Below are 17,032 nucleotides of genomic sequence, written 5' to 3'. Positions count from 1 at the left end.
AAAAAAAAGACTTCTTCCCCACTACGCAGACAAGATGGTTTGCTTCGTGAAGCCGTCTTCACAAGTCTTGGCTGACGTACCAGCCGAATCATGCGATTATCTGGTCCTGTCGACTCAGAATTTCACCGCGATTGAAAACGTCACATTTACCTTTGGTAAGTATTCTCATAACTTCGAAAATTAAGCGTGTACTCTTGCACCAGCCATTTACGTTTCCTACTGTAAAATTGTAATTATCTTCATACCTCACAGCCTTCGCGTTTCTTAAGACAAAATAGAAAAAACTGCATTTGCAAAGAATGCTTCCATCACTCCCGTCCTTGTAATTTATGCCATGCACTACAATAGACTACAATAGTTGTAAAAGTTTGGGTGATGGCCACTAATTCGGTAATCGCAAAAAGCGCAACTTTTATAAAGCAGCATTGTACGACTACACCTAGACCAGACAATAGCGATGTACAAATGCTTCTTCTTTTTCAATACTGCAAACCTTGTACAGTAACCTTGTAACCTTGATTCCGCTGTATCCATATAAAATGGGATTGTGAATTCTATTCCAGCATGTTTGCAACCTCGTACAGTAACCTTGTAACCTTGATTTCGCTCTATCCATATAAAATGTGATTGTGAATGCTATTTCAACATTTTTGCAACCCGTACAACCCCACCGCCTGGCGGCCTGAGAAACACGTCGAGAGCAAAAATTCTTCCTCAATTCCCAGTTATTCGTTGAATCTACCTCGCCCTATTATGAATTGGCTATCCTGGTAAAGCAACAGCCGTAGTGGCGGTAGTCATGGTATAGGCTCCCAAACAAGGACAACATTTCATCCTGATATTTAGTACCAAGAAAGGTGCAAAGCTTTGTTCTGCAAGTATATAGGCGCAGATGCTCTTAATTATTCTCCGTTTCCAATGGTCGTTCGCTCCCACTCCCGCACAGGTCACTGGAAAGAGCTGATGACGCAGCTGTCACCCAAGACCCGATTGGCACTGGGAATAAATGCGCGCACCCTAGTCTCCCTGTACAAGGGTGACTACGCGGCTGGCGTGCTGCTCGTCGAGTCACTCCCCTCCTGGCTGAAGCCCAACGGCGGTCGCGCCCTCGCACTGCTCGCTGGCTCGCTCACTTCACAGGATGAACTGCTCTTCTTCCGCATCCTGAGGGTAGGTTTGTCTTCGTTCACTCGCTGTGTTTTATTTCTTCTTCTGCCGTCTCTAAACGGGGTTTCAACAGCGGCGATAACACATGGGTACTTCGGCGTCGTAATCCTTATTGTTCGGCCGTAACGAAGACGACATACTCAGAGAACAAACGGCAGGATGAAGAGAGCGTTATGCCCTTTTGTTTCTTCACTGCCTTTGTAGTAGTCTCCGCACCGCTCGAACATTACCGATCTTTAGATAATTACCATCCTTACGCGCTCTTTTTCGCGTGTGTGTGTGTGTGTGTGTGTGTGTGTGTGTGTGTGTGTGTGTGTGTGTGTGTGTGTGTGTGTGTGTGTGTGTGTGTGTGTGTGTGTGTGTGTGTGTGTGTGTGTGTGTGTGTGTGTGTGTGTGTGTGTGTGTGTGTGTGTGTGTGTGTGTGTGTGTGTGTGTGTGTGTGTGTGTGTGTGTGTGTGTGTGTGTGTGTGAAGCTTATATGAGGAAATAACCATTGGTGCACCACGCCAGCCAAACGCGTTAGCTGCTCGCCAGATTTCTTTCTGTATTACCTCTTGCGTCTCCCGTTGTGTTTCTACACTAATCAACACGTCTAAATATACGCAATACATTCGCCGGCGGGACATGCGTTAGAGCGGGTTAGAAACAGAAGGAACCACGATATTCCTAATCATGTTATCTGCAACATGCTCGTCTGATTGTGTCAAAGCCGTATTTTCCCGACGACCTCAACATCAACACGTCGTCGTACAGCGTACGCACAGTGACAGGGGCGTGCACATTATTTCAGACTAACATGAAATCTGATGTGTTGCCACTTCCTGCAACGTGCAGGACCTGCGAGCCGCTCTCAACCAGGCCGGCGACCCTGCGCCTGAAATCATCCTGGCGGTTTCTTCCGATAGCGAGCTCTTTCATAAGGAGCTCATCGAGTAAGCCGTAGTTCCTATTGCGAATGCCCACCTCTTTATGTCAATGGCAATACTTAAAGCGAAGGTGAGACTCCTACCATTCACTTCTAATATTAGTATACTCTCCCGCTTCCGCAATGCCAGGTTTCAGACTGCTCATCCAGCGAAGGGTCATCAGGCGGAGGCTTTTCTTGTTCTTTTAAGCGTTACTGTACTCAATCCGTTGACTTCACGACCATAGTGTGGTTGACCGCGTGAAGTCGTGCACCTTGTCACTCTTCTTTTTACGTTTATGCATCACTCATTTACTGATCAGCGCACTACAGTCACTATAAAAATCTAGGGAAAGAGCTGACTACTTCTTTTACTCGCGATGTCATAGCAGGCGTATACATGATGTGATCTTTTAAATATAATCCTAAACACGCTGCTAAGAAAGCTGAGACTCTCCGATGGATCCAACCGGAAAATATCTGCATGCCACTTATCCCTTCCACGTCAAAAGAGCGCGCCTACTCGCAGGCATGGCTAATAGGCTTCAATTTATACTACATGTAGTGTTATAATGGACATCTTGGTGTAAGCAACAGAGGTGGCGGTTAAACTAATCAGCGCTGTCAATTGATTTTAATCGGTCACCTCAGGACAAGGGTACCTTGACCTGCGGCTCTATCTTATTTGTCACCGCAGCCAAGCCTAGACACCGATATATGGTGACACATGCTGCACACGAACCGCAAAATAACCGTGCGTTTTCTGCGTCACGTCGGTATTTTACTTTCTCTTCGTTTGACGCATGCTTCTGGTGCGTCTTTTTCGCAGGCTTTCTGACGTTTTTGTCCTCGTGGACCACCACATTCCTCGGGAGGCCGGCTCGCAGTGCAAAGTCACCTTCCCTTCGGTTTCGCCTCGGACATCGTCCATAGTGAGCAGGCACTTCACGCTACCTGATGCCCAGGGAGAAAAATTACAATCAGCCCTGCCGCGGTGGCGCAGTGATTAGGGCGCTCGACTGCTGTACTCGATGATGCAGGATCGAACCCCGGCCACGGCAGCTGCTTTTTGATGGAGGCGAAAAGGAAGGCGCCTGCGTGCTATGCGATGTCAGTGCTCGTTAAAGAGCCCTATGAGGTTGAAATTTCCGGAGCCCTCCACTATGACGTCTCTCATAGCCTGAGACGCTTTGGGACTTCAAACCCTATAAACCTAATGAACCCAAAAATAACAATCAATCGGTCTATTTCCAGCCGACTGAAAAAGGCATACAGGCTCCACGTCAGCTCGCATGCCTGTCTCGAGCTCCCTTGAAATTTCCTTCAGTGCTTCTAAGAATTGTGATTGCCTTATTCTATAGTGCATTCCCCCTTTTTAAAAGTAATAATACAAATGTTCTCTTCCAGTTTTCTTTCATTCTTGGTTGTTGTTTTGATTTTTTTTTTTGCCTTTTTCTTGAGTGTTTCAAAGCGATGAATGTCAAATTAAATAGTTTATCCGAAGGATCGCTTTACTCTTTTGGGGTTGTGCAGTACCTATACGAACAGTCTTCAACTAATTTGTAGCAAAAAGAGGGAGGGGACACTTAAACTACCCGTTTGTGGTTATGACGCGATGGTTATGAGCCCGTGCTCTATTGCTGCTGCTTTTCCTGTATATAGGGGTGCGTCCCATTATCAGCCCAGTCTAATGCTTTTTAGATGCACCCCTAACATCCTTGATGATGTTAAAATAAAAGTAGACCGCGACAGCGTCAACGGGTCCTGTTTTTCGGCTCCCCGTGAGTGTTCACGTACAGTGTTTGCCAAAGGTTTAGAGATCAGGGCCTGCTTCTAGACCATGTAGAGGCACTCCTTTGATTCGTGAAATTCCTGCCTATTGGAGAGGGCAGGACAAAAAATCTGCTTACCTTCAAGAGATTTGCAACACTGGGAATGCATTAAGAGCCGCACACTGAGGCTCAGAAGCTAAGATCATGGAATTTTGACAGACTGTACATGCACCTTTCTACAGATATATCGCTAATATTTTGTTAATACGTTCCTTTATTATCCCACACATACCAGTCAGTACACATTTTTAAGTTACTAGATTATATAAAAGGCCACCCGGCATAGACATAATTCCTCACAAACGTTCCTGCGTAGCCGAGAGGCAGCGTGTCTAGCACTGAAACCAAAGGTCCTGGAAAGCTGCACTCCAATGTTACTCTCACATCTAAAAAGCGAAAGCCGAGTTCAGAGCGCCCACCTAATCGACCATGCCATGCGGCCTTGTAGCATCACACAGCAAAACTGCCAGTACACGACCATGTTACCTGGAAACTGTCACCTTCCAGAGCCATACCCGCGAATTTTTGTTCATAACGCCGACAACGAATTATCTGGAAAACAAGGTGCCTTTAATGATAATTGATAGTGATAATTGGTTCACAGGAAAGAAAAGGCGCATTATCTGTCGCATTTGTTTTGTGGACTTCTGAACTGCGCCGTAAGGGAAGGGAGGAATAGGGGAGCGAAAGCGGAAAGAGATAAGGGGTGCCGTATAGTGGAGGGCTCCGGAGAAATTTCGACCACCTGGGGATCTTTAACGTGCACTAACATCGCACAGCACACGGACGCCACTTCGTTTCGCTGCCATTGAAATGCAGCCGGCGGCGGTCGGGATCGAAACCAGGTGCTCCGGAGCAGTAGTTCTATAACGCCGTCGCGTTACATTAAAAGCCAGTTGCTAGAATTTCGAACTCGGGCCCTGAATAACCAAAAAAAAAAAAAACACGTGTAATTATGGCAGTGTTGCATGTGTTGGGTTAAAAACAGTCGTGATTTGGGGAACGTTTGACACCGGCCATTAGGATTATGACGTCCTCAATATGCATGGATGCTTCTGTGCTACTGTTCATTGTGGCTGTAATATGTTTTATGATACTCAAAACAAAACGTGTTGAAAGTTTACCCTTATCCGGAACTCCCTCTGTTGCAGACTTCTCCAATGCTAATCACCAAGGACCTGATGCAGAGAAGTTCGGAGAACAAAACGTTCTGCATCAGCATCAACCTGGCCGTGCTGAAGTTTGCAACTGACGCTGGCAACCCCGGCAGCCGCTGTGACTCGGAGGATGAAGTCGCTTACTCAGAGGTGCGCGAACCGTCACTTTGCATTTATCTCTGTATATGGAAGAGCCTGGTCACACCTTTAACCTTACACAAGACGCGCTTATATAGACTTCTGAAAAGTGCGACGAATATATCAAACGCTGCCTGACAGTAACGGCAAAGTTTGGGCATGCTGATTCGAATTTCCAAGCTGCGGCGCATCAAAGTACTGGAGACTGTGAACGAAGACACGCAAGGCGCTACCGTCAAGGCTATTAAGAAAACACACCAATATTTATGCATACGGTGCTGCCATGACAGAAGCCATGCTGACGCCCCTGGATAAGTGCATTTTAGTCGAAAAAGGTATGTATATACAAGAAGTTTTTAAGGCGGAAAAGAGCTAAACTAGGAAATGCTTGCATCTGCCTTCCATCTGTCAGTTTTTGAAAAACTGTATTATAACTCTGCACACGGGCCATCTCAATGCCCATTGAGTGAATGGCCATTGAAATTTTCGAGGATCAGAGTCAATGATCATTGAAAACCGCCGTGTGGCAGTGGCCGATCCCCAGTGTGTTCCCCATCACCTCAGTGGGCATCGAAACTGCACTTGTGACAGGGGTAACACACATCTTTCAATACCATGGCAGTTAAGCATGTATAATAAGTGGTATTTTTTCAACAATGCAGTCGGAAGTAATTTGCAGAAAGGCATCACCAATGCTTGAAATAAAGCATCGGTTTCTGGCGTTTTGCTTTTTTGGTGCTGTCTCCGACTTCTGGCGGGAGTTGGCATTTGCATTGCAAGCGAGTAGGGTTTCTTTTGGCTTACAGCGTGCCTTCGATTTATACGAGTGTACTCATAAACCATCGAAGGTGGCAGCCACGAGTGTAAGCAGTGTGCCGCAATTCTTTTAGACGTCTTCACGCTGTGTTTCTTGTTGAATTAACTTCTTTTGTCCTTACTATTGACTGCAGCTGGAATCATGAAAGCTTTTAGCTCCGTCACTGAACTAGCTCAAATGAATACAACAGCCGACACCATTGAAAACCTAGCCGGGCATAAAAGCCGAACCTCCTTAAAAGATATTCGGAAAGCATCCAGCAAAAGATTTGCCATGGCATTCTTTTACTCCACCTTATGACAGTACATTCTTGCTGAGATTGCGTACGGCAGACTGAAGATTTTGTGATTACCGCCTTCTGGCCAACGAGAATTGCTTAGCGCCCTTGCTAAGCAATTCGTGAAACTGGTGAAATCTCGTCAAACACGTCAAGGGCACTGAAATACAGTCCTAACAATGTTGCACGTGCAGCGGAAAGGGTAGTTGTAAACTGCACGCGGAACCTGATAAATAAGATCGTTCTCGCAGCACCCAGAGGTGGAGACTGGAGAGCGGAGGAACTGCAATGGGCTTGGCAACTTTGTCAATGCGCACCACCACGACATTGTTGTGAATGTGCAGCATGATAACCTGAGTAGGCCACATGTCTAATTTGCCGCGAAGCGAGCGCCAGCATCAAATCTCGCATAGATTCTGGCCAAATGTCTAGACAAAAGCGTCATGCATTCAACCTAACCTAACCTATCCTATTCCAACCCAACCCAACCCAACCTAACCTAACCTAACCTAACCTAGTCTATTGTTTAGTGCTGTGCTGGACAGAGGGAGCTATGCGTGATAAGTTCAAACTGTCGCACCGGATCGGTCACTAGTGTTGCTAATATTTACAATTTGATAGCGCCAAATAGCCATCGAGCTTTATCACAGGTTATTTACATATATAAGGTTGAACTTCTCGGTTTGTATTTTTGAGAACCAGGCGGATTTCCTTTTTTTTTTTTTGCGGTGTTAATTTCAGGACCCAATTTCTTTGCAGTGTACGAACTACCACTTGTATTCTGCAAAACATTTCGATATCACAGTGCGATCAAAGTCTGTTTAGGGTTTACATTTAACTTGTAGTCTATTTGCCAGTGAAGCTCTAATTATCGTAAGTAAACATGTGTTTGTAGATGGCCATGATATCACTATTAAAAAAGTAACAATATGGAATCTAAATTATGGAACTGTCAGGGAAAAAGTTCAAGTGAAGAAAGCTCTAAGAAGCTCTTTACACTGTTATCGTTGGGTTGTTGCCCTTGTTTATACGAGAGCACAGGGCACACGTGGCCGTTGTGCTGAGGGCAGCGATGGAACTGCCGGTCATCAGCTCCAGTAGCCAAAACAAGGCAATCCTTTTTGCAAACTTTTTTCATAGTTGCGCGCAGAGGGAGTTTTGAATGTTCGGCATGTTCTTTGGACATATTCGGCCGTCGTTCCGAAATAGTCCGGGAATGTTTGATGTGAGCGCAGAAAGCATTTCCGCGGTGAGGAGAAGCAGGCGGTCACAATCACCATGTTTGCGCATAATCTAGTCCAGGGACTCCCAAGTTTCAAGGATTAACAAGTTCTCATTAGAATTAAGTTCTGTTTTTTTTTTTTTTGTACATGCAGGTTTGCCAGCTGAACAGTGCAGTTCCCGTGTACGACATGAACTGGATGACGGCGTCTCTGAGTAACAGCAGGCAGTTCTACACCTTCGAGAAGGCCGAGATGCTACTGTCTAAGGTATCATACAGACGATTATCACACGCATAACACGGCGTGACTATGCATTGAGCAAAGCAGTATAAAACTACAGTGGTCAACCCTACATTGCTGCTGAAAGAAGCGGTAAAGTGAGACGTTTTCATTCAGCTACTCTGGAAGGCGGCAGAGAAATTTGGCAGTTAAAGGCAAAAGCACCAAGAAGTAATTACGTGTAGGATGCACTGACGAAAAACTGGTCTCAAATATACTGCACTTCGCAATGCCATTCGTGCAGCTCTAGAGCATGTCTTGTCAGGCTCTAGACAAGATTACGTTAAATCGAAGCTTTCCTAATTGCGCTATGCATATATACTTGCGCTTCCCACTTGTGCACGCGAGTGTCTGGCTGCTCGTGGCTGGATGACTGGTTGCGCAGTGTATGTCACTGTTCGCAGAGCATGCGTGTGCTAAGGCTTTGAAATTCCAGCCAATATAACGCGGCAACGCGCCCCAGTAGACCTTCATTAAAACGTTCTGCTGGGAGAGTTGATTCATAGCGTTAAAGGAATACATTTAGCTCATATACAACTATGAAAAAAAAAAAAAACGAGGAAACAACGCAAGACAGGAAAATGCACTGCTCTCAACTAGATTTTATTGGCAGTCATTTTGTACACTGTTTCTAAGTGCAGAAGCTTCTCACGTGCCAAAGACTGCATACATGTGCACATTTGAAAGAGGCTGTTGACCACACACCCCCATCAGATAAGCCTATCTAAATATTTATGCTCCTTAACTGCAGCTTCATCGAAGGGCCACTAACACAATAAGAACCTGAAGCTTTCCGATGTGGAACGCTTCAGTCAACACTAGTGAAAACTCGTCATTGCCTCTTCCAATTACCCGTGTCTTCTTTTGACGACAGCGTGCATGAACCCCCCCCCCCCCCCCCCCCCCCCCCTGTTATGCTATACGCTCTATGTTTGGCCCACAATTTTAAAAAGTGGAGAGCAAATACCATATTCGAGATGTTTTTACAGCGCCGTTCAAGCTGAAAAGCCTATACCCGAGGGTAAATGGTGAAGGAACGAGAGGATGAGCCCAGATTCAGATATGTTGGTTGCAAGGTTGGGACCATTTATGAATTGCCTCTTACTTGCTGAAGAGGATATGTTGGGCAATCTAGGCGTTGTTTGAATGGGCAAGGGTCCGGAACGAACTTGATTGTTCATTGTAAGGCATGCGATCGGCTGGGGACATGCACGCCTTTGCTAAAAGAGACACGGGTAGTAGGAAGAAGCAATGACGGGTTATCGCGGGTGTTGACTGAGGCGCTCCACTTCAGAAAAGGGGTTCGATTGTGTCAGTAGCCCCTCAGTCAAGATGTACTCACGAGTACAAATGCTTAGGTAGGCTTAACTGACGAGGGTGTGTGATCGACAATCTATTTGGCATGTGCGCGTATATCCAGTCTTTGGCATGTGCGAAGTTTCTCTACTTGAAATCAATGTATAATATGTCTGCTTCTGATGCCAATAAAACGAAGTTTGGAGTAGCGTTCTTTCGAGTCTTGTGTTCTGTCCTCCTTCTTTCATAGGTGTTTTGAGCTAAATTTATTCGTTTTACCCAGTAGAGGCTTTCATCGTGAACTTACCTTTCGCGGCTTTTGGTGGCTTCGCGCTGTGCAGGTTCTTTTCCTCAAGGCGTGGTTTCCGACTCTCTGCGTCGCCGCCTTTCATGCCGAGCTGGACGCTGTTGACAGAGAAGCCTGTCCCCAGTCGGAACAGTACGCCAGGCTGCTCAGCGTGCGAAAAGCACTCGGTGGGTAGCTTATTGCCTTTGAACAAATATTAAGAGCATGACACGACAGCGGTAATGGCTCCTGTTTCCTAGTTCGAAAAAAAAAAGGGAATTTCTCTGCATTTTTTTTTTGCATTGAACCTGTTGTGACAACAAATTCCTGTTGTCATAAAAAGAATACACAACGACAGACAACAGAAGAGTACAACAGAACGACCGACAATAGAAAAGTACTACAGAACTAGAGAATATTTTGTCGTTTTTGACACATTTCTGTAGATTTTCGATTGAGAATAACCAGTTCTTTTTATGAATCCTTGTTCGCGTAGATGGACTTTGCTACTCGATTCCTTAATCTGTTAATCTATTATCCCACACATACTCTTTAGCATACTCATATCTAAAAGACCACCCAACATAAATATAGAGCCCTGCTTAACCAAACTGTACGACCGCTCCTGCGTGGCCTAGGAGTGAATAGTTTTCTATTGTAGTGTGTTGCGTTATCCCGCCTTGAGGGCAATAACAATAAAAAAGCGTTGCCTAGGGGTAGCATGTCTTATAAAGAATGCAAGGGTCCTGGAAGGCTGATTCTGATCTCCCATCTAAAAGGAGACGCCCGAGTTAGCGGCTCCTGCCAAATCGGTCATGTCATGTGATTTCGTGACAGTCTGGCAACCCTGTGCCTACGGCGAATCAATGGCCTGTCATACTTGATACCAACTATCACCTACCAGAGCCTCAGCCGTGATTTTCCGCTCACAACGCGAATGCCGAATGTTTTAAAAACTGGGGTGTTTAACGTTACCGATTTAAAGATTGCTATCAGCTGCGACTAGGGAAGAACCGCAGCACTTACTTTAGGAAATCACGTTTATTACGTTTAAAGGTCTACATCTGTCCTGTGTGAGTTTGCTTTTGTTGTGCTTGCATGTTGTTTCGAGACATCCTCACCGCTGCATCTATATATGAGATATGATTAGAGAGCTATGTGCTCGTATGCGCGAAAAAAAAAAAGTTAAAGGATATGGGATCTAGGTGATCTTCAAGATAGACACTTTACACCGAAACTGATCTTGATACAACGCTAAGTTCATTTAGCTACTTAATATATAGTTCATTATGCACTGTAATTTAAAACTATTAGAGGCCAACTATCATAAATTAACGCCTGGATGCCCAAGGGCTACATTATTTGCACGTTGATTTTGTTCGTGTAATCTTGCGAACGTTATCAATCGATGATAAAAAGAACCCTAATAAATATATATTTGATTGAAAAGCATTTATCAGTTAAAACATAATTAAAACATTTCTTAGAAAATTCTCATATTTGAATATTTACGCCAACTTAAGTAATTCAACTCCTTTATGAACGAATATTTCGTGGGATTATTCCCGTAGCTTTCTTTATGGGTCAGTAGTAACAAATGCGAGGCTGAATACCATAACGTGGTTGTTTTATAAGTTTTCTGATCAACTGGGCCAATGATCGTTCCTTCGTTTAAACAGCTTGCCAACAAGTCGTTGTGACATAGTTCTCGCTTTTTGTTTTCCAGACTCTGCAGTGCATGGAGAAAATCACTGGAAAAGAAATGCCGTAGGTCAGTTGTAAAGAAATTCACAGCCTGTTTTATATTATACACAAATGGCTAATGCAAATCATCAATATTTATATATAGATTTCATTGCAAACCACATAGACTTCACCTTAGGTTGACCATGCTGTTTGTAACCCTTGCTGCCCCAAACCTGTGGTCTGGATTGTAGCGATATGCAGCTTCTTTTTAAGGCTGGCCTTCGCCCGCCAGATTGTTGTGGAACGTAAATGTTTCCTGCGCTCGAAACGATTGTTCTTAGAAAAGCCTTACCTCCTACTTCCCTGCAAAGCGGTGAGAGAAAAAGAAACATTTTTAGGGTTTAACGCTGCGGCACCGAATGTGGACCGAAACCTTTGGTTGTGGGCGACCGAGCGTTTCATCGAACAAAACCAGCGTTCCTTTTAACACGTCAAAGTTCACCGGTGTTCTATACAGAACCGACTTTTATACCGTGCGCATACGATGCCGGTAGACGCTTTCCTGCGCTACTCGGTCAGCTCTCCGCGGTGGCGCGCACATGCACAGTGCGAAAACGACCTCTCTTTCTGGAGAGCACAACGTACGTGACGAGTCACTAGGTGACCCATGAATGATTTGCCCATGCGCTGTGAGACTGCTTAGCGAAGCACGTGACGTTACGAGTCGGCACAGCCAGACCTCTAATGTTACCAGAGACGAAACTCTCCATAGGGCCAGTGTATCAAAAAATGGCAATTTTGATTGGCCAAAATTTCGGTGTTTACGAATGATAGCGGTCCCCGTGGCCATTATAGGAAACGATGCCTAACTTTCAAACTTTCATATTATCGATACATGCACAACAGCCGAGAAAATAAAATCATCTAGTCGCAATAGCAAACGTTCTTAGATAATGTCTAACAGTCGTAGAGATAATTACGGTGGAGAATAAGAAAAAAGTGATTTCCAGAAGGCAATGACGGTAATAGCAAAAAGCTTTTACTGACCGCTTCTAAATGGCATGGCAATTCATAGGCGCTTGAAAAGTCCGTATTAAATAGTCGTGGGAAAAACTTAGCACATCTGGTATAATCTAAAAGCTCAGGGCGCAGTGGTGGAGACCGGCGCGGCGCATCGGCGGAACACCTGTGGAAGGGTTCAGCCGGTTGCCATGGTTACGGCACGTATAAAGTTGTGCCCTAGGACAGGCACGGTGAAACTCACGTTTACTAGCCTAGTGCAGTTTTTACTTCAAAGGTTGCATTTTCAGTTCAGGATCTGTTTATAAATGGCCGAACCTAGAGACATGCAGACTTCTTCATTCTTTCTTTATTTCTTCTCTTCTTTCTCTCTCTCTCTCTTTCTTTCTTTTTTCATACTTTTCTCCCACTACAAAGAAAATGAAACTGGTGCTATATACTCATAGCTTTTAGGTCACGCTTCACAAAAGGGGCCAGTTTTTCATGTGTTATGACGTCTAAAGGCTGCAGTCTAGCAAAAAGCTGAACAGAGCTACAACTTTGAATTCCTTTTTTTAAATAACTTTTACGAATCCTTGTATTCTCTTGCACACTAACGCTCAGCGGGCCGTTGCTCATTCGAAGGTAAAACAATGTCCCATGTTCAACGAACATCTTGTTCTTGATCGTGCATTCCATCTTTTTCTCTTTTTCAGATGTCGCCTGACCAACGTTCAGAACAGAGTTTTTAGGTTTTTTACAGAGAAAGCAGCCCCGACAGCTCATGTCCTCTTGCACTTGAATACATTACACTTGGCAGGGAACAAAAGGCTTTTGTCTTCTTTCCTTGAGCAGAACATATTGACACAAAGGTCGGTCAGCTCGTCCACTGCGCCGCCTCTTGTTGCATGTCAGCTTCGTTACAGCCACTGGCGGCATCGTTGTTCGCTTACGAAGCAGTGCAGAGTATTTCCATACATTGTAAAAGAAATCACAATCAAGCGTCTCGAATCTTCGAAAGAAGCTAGAGCTGCTTTTGTGAGGCAGCGCTCCCTGGCGCTTCAGCCCTGAAGTTTGGTGCTGCTGCAAAAAGTATTTTCTACATGCACGCCTCATGAATTGCAAACGCTTTGCTGCCGTTTATCTATTCGGCCGGAGCAATCTTTAATAGCGTTGCATATAGCATCTGACGCTGTACCACTATGTCTGCAAAGCGGATTCCACAGTGGCACATGCTAAGTTTTCGACGCAGACATGCCTTTCACTCCCATTTGCTAGCTAGAATAAACATTTATATTTACCGGTTTTTATTCTGGTGGTATGCTCACAGCTCCGTATCAACGTGGCGGCGCGCCACGACCGCTGGATTCCAGATTGTGTGTGCGCAATAAAAAATTATCTGCATCAGCGCTCTGGTAGAGCAAGCACGCTGCAGTGGAAGAGGGGAGGTATCTTGTTGCAATAGTTTGGGGCCTTTTTGTATGGCTTTCATGTCAACCATGCTTGGCGGAGTGGTTAGGGGAGATTAACGGAGTATAGAGCTTGCAACTCCGCTTTGTAGTTATGCAAGTATCGAAACATCAATAAAATATTCATGAAAAGGGCATGTTCGTGTACAAAAATTTTTTTCCGAATAGGACAGCTGGAACTCTCTGAGAAACTTATGGCTTCACAAAACATATCTGCGAGCGAAGTCAACGCAAAACCGTAAAGTGAAGTAAGAATTCATGCGTAAGAACAGCAAACAGGGATGCAAGCATCATCGCCACCGTAGAAGCGGAACGAGTGCATGTGCGTATTGAGCCTTTCCTATCACTACTGATTACAGGCCATTACACACGTAGTTATATTCTAAATTTGCATAAACTCAACTCAAGCTGCAGAAGTCTCATTTAAACTGACTCTCCAATTCCTGAGTGGAGCCTTTGTGGTCCACCTGTTTGTTGCGCATATGGCTATGTGACTGTACATTTACAAAACCCAGCAGCTTCTCATGTTTGCCATAAACAGCTCGCACATCGGGGTACCTTCACAATTGAAGCTTTCTATATCATTAGCATGAAAATGACTTCACACAGTTGTCAATTGCAGTCGTGCCTGCGATGCCATTAACGAAATTCTTCGGTCCACAGTGTCGGGCGACCCAACATTTGTGGCGCAGTAGTGAGCGATACCTAGTGGCTGCTGCGCGGTCACGAGCCATGTACGTGCCACTCAACGCACGAAAAATGTGGCAGCACTATGTGGACTGACTGCTTCACTATCGACTACAGAATCACTAATCGCGACGGGATCGAACAAAACGGTAAAAGGCGGTAAGTGTAACTGATAAAGAAACCGTGTCGAGTTGCACCTGTTGTTAGCAACAGCAGCCTCAGAAAATGACGCTGAGAGGCTCATAAATACCAAAGTGCACAGCTGAATGAAGCGGCAAAAGGCGGCTCGGTCGTGGCATGATAATCTGTTATCAGCAGAGGACGATCGAAATCATCCGACACAACGCACGCATCGACGAGCTTCGAGCGCTTAAGCTGAGAAAGAGCAGAATTTATTGTTAAACAGCACCTTTAACCAGGATGTCCTAAATCTGGTCCTCAACAATGGAAGAGAAGAAAATTTTAAAAAAGTATTTTCTTTATTTTTTGCATTGGTGGTATTATATAAAGACGAAAATGGTTGATGTCTTTCTGTAATTGGTGAATTCGATATCACAATGCTGACAATGCCGTAGGCCACAAATGAACAGACAGATAGGTGCCGCACTGGAATGAATTTTTTATCGGACTGACTTCACCCGCAAAAGAACTAAGCAATCGGCGGCGGCGATCGCACCAAGCGTGCTCGGCGGTCGTTGATCTACGAATACCCGTCGCACTCGCCAACGCTCAATTTAAAGTCGGCGAAGAAACATCTAAATAAGGCAGGAGATTGTGGCTAACATAACCCGAAACATTGTAGAAATACACGCGAGTGGCCGGAATCTTCTAGTTATCTCTCGATACATCTTGCGCGACATAGAAAATGATAAAAGCTGCGTCTCGCGACAACTAGCTTGATCAACAACAAAGCACAGAATCGATTTGTGCGCTCCAATCACACTTATAAGGCCGCATGCCAGCGACTGAAACAAATACAGATTTGAATGGTACGTAGCAATATTAAAAGCCATTATTCAGCAGCCACAAACTTGAACGTTTGTAATTTGACCTTCTTTTACTACATCGCTTAACTTTCTCAATTTTCAGAGCGTAAAACCTGAGCACTGCTGTGATTAAAGTAATTCTTTAGCTACAAGTTCTTTGTCCGTTTCTCACGTGTGCCTCTTGTCAATTTTCAGAGCCCCGCAGTGCTTTAGAGGCTCCGTGGCTCAAGAAGATCACTAAGGCTGCCCTTCCTTCTCATATCTGCTTCACCTGTAGAGGCAGCGGCGTTCAGACAGCCTGACAGCAAGGCCAGACAACTGCAGCGCACCAGTGGCAACAACATTGCAAGTGCTACATTCAACAAAAACGTACCGTTGCACTTACCGCAACCTGCAACACGAAACGAGTGGTCAAAACTCACTTCGGTGCGCTCTCGGTGGTGCAGAAATGTGCATTTTGTCACACACTGAAATAATGCACTTGCATCCGCAGGTTTCATGCTGTGAATTTCGGCGCACTTTGCTGCAGTCGACTAGGATAGATAGATAGATGGATTTATTGAAAGGAAAAGGCAGAGAGGTTGGCCGGAATAATTTCTCAGTGCTACACGGGCCCGCAAAATGGAGGGAAACATTTTTATTTTTACTTTCTCGTCTAGGGGCAAGACAAAACCTTGAGGATGCACTAATCTACCACAAATATTTATCAGCAGCAGCAGCATAAGCACCCCACTTAAAGAAAATAGCACATTTCCTCCAATAAACCCCTTCCTCCGCTAGCTGCGGCCAACTTATCTCTGCAAAATTATAATCTCATCCGTTCACATTACCATTTGCCGCCCCCTGCCGTGCTATCATTTTTCCGGAGTCCATTCCGTCTTGAGCAAAGTAGAGTTCTGGGCTAGTTGGTAATACATGATAAGTGGGAGGCTTAACGAGGAACAGCGCTCGTCCTGTGTGCCTCTCTTGTCCTTGTATGTTCCGCGCTAAGCCTCCCACTTATCCATTCCGTCATCTCTAAAGGACTGTCAGTCATCTTGCTTTCACATCTTCCAGGCTTATTCCTTCTTGATTTCGACTAGGACGTCGTTAGTATTTACCTTGAGGCCTGCTCTGCTCTCCTTATGCCTCATAATGGTTCATCGCTCATTTTGCTTTCCATAGTTCCCTGGACTATGTTTAACACTTTCCCTTTAACCTTCAATTTCCTGTCCCACAGATAAGTACCGGTATAACTATTATATACTTTTCTCTTCGGTGGTGCTCGTGGATTGAGATCACTTTGAAGTGTATTGAGATCACTTTGAAAAATACGTTTCAACTGAACTTATTCCTCTAGTTAGTTTACATTCGTGGTCCAGACCTGTGGTCATTATCATCCCTGAGCAGGCGAATTCACTCATCACTCCCAATGTTCCACCGCCGTTTTCCAATGGTTATTTTCTTGAGAGACTATTGAAGACTATCGTAGTTTTCAGTACTATACTGTTGAGCAACTCTTCCATCCTGCACGTCAAGGCACTCAGTGAAGGTACGCAGTTAGTTTTCTACCACCATGGACTGTCATTTATTATTTACCTGAAGGGTCACAAAGAGCGGAGCAACTGCCAGAAGTCTAACGCAAGGCTACTCCCACCAGTATAAGTAGCGAAAGTCCAGATATCACCGTGTTAATTATTTTATATAAAGCTCAAAACTCAATATAAATCACTATATGTCGTGTGAGGAAGTAGATGAAACAGCAGCGGCACGCGAGCCACGAAGAAGAGGCTGAAGTCAGCTCGGACGGTGAGCGCGCTCGTGCTCTCGAGGCTGGCTAGCTCCGTCGG

The 17,032-nt window shown here is 44.9% G+C and overlaps 2 protein-coding genes across 2 annotated transcripts in view; both read left to right on the top strand.

Moving 5' to 3' along the window:
- The first annotated feature begins 5,054 nt into the window (after window positions 1–5,054).
- Window positions 5,055–12,991, top strand: LOC146208309 (uncharacterized). The gene is made up of 5 exons (XM_084587243.1): window positions 5,055–5,210; window positions 7,669–7,782; window positions 9,432–9,564; window positions 11,103–11,147; window positions 12,778–12,991. The coding sequence occupies exons 1-5, from the start codon at window positions 5,064–5,066 to the stop codon at window positions 12,786–12,788; spliced, it is 450 nt and encodes a 149-aa protein (XP_084443369.1). The 5' UTR covers window positions 5,055–5,063; the 3' UTR covers window positions 12,789–12,991.
- Window positions 12,992–16,936: 3,945 nt separating this feature from the next.
- The window catches only part of LOC146208308 (uncharacterized), a 182,586-nt gene continuing 182,490 nt past the window's right edge, over window positions 16,937–17,032 (top strand). Inside the window, exon 1 of the mRNA XM_084578330.1 lies at window positions 16,937–16,991. Within this exon, the coding sequence (XP_084434456.1) occupies window positions 16,937–16,991 (55 nt within the window). The remainder of the gene's footprint in view (window positions 16,992–17,032) is intronic.

This window comes from Amblyomma maculatum, chromosome 1 (assembly GCF_055883805.1).
Source record: "Amblyomma maculatum isolate TAMU_Amacu chromosome 1, ASM5588380v1, whole genome shotgun sequence".
NCBI classification, from domain to species: Eukaryota; Metazoa; Arthropoda; class Arachnida; order Ixodida; family Ixodidae; genus Amblyomma; species Amblyomma maculatum.
This window is presented reverse-complemented; position numbering and strand designations above follow the sequence as displayed.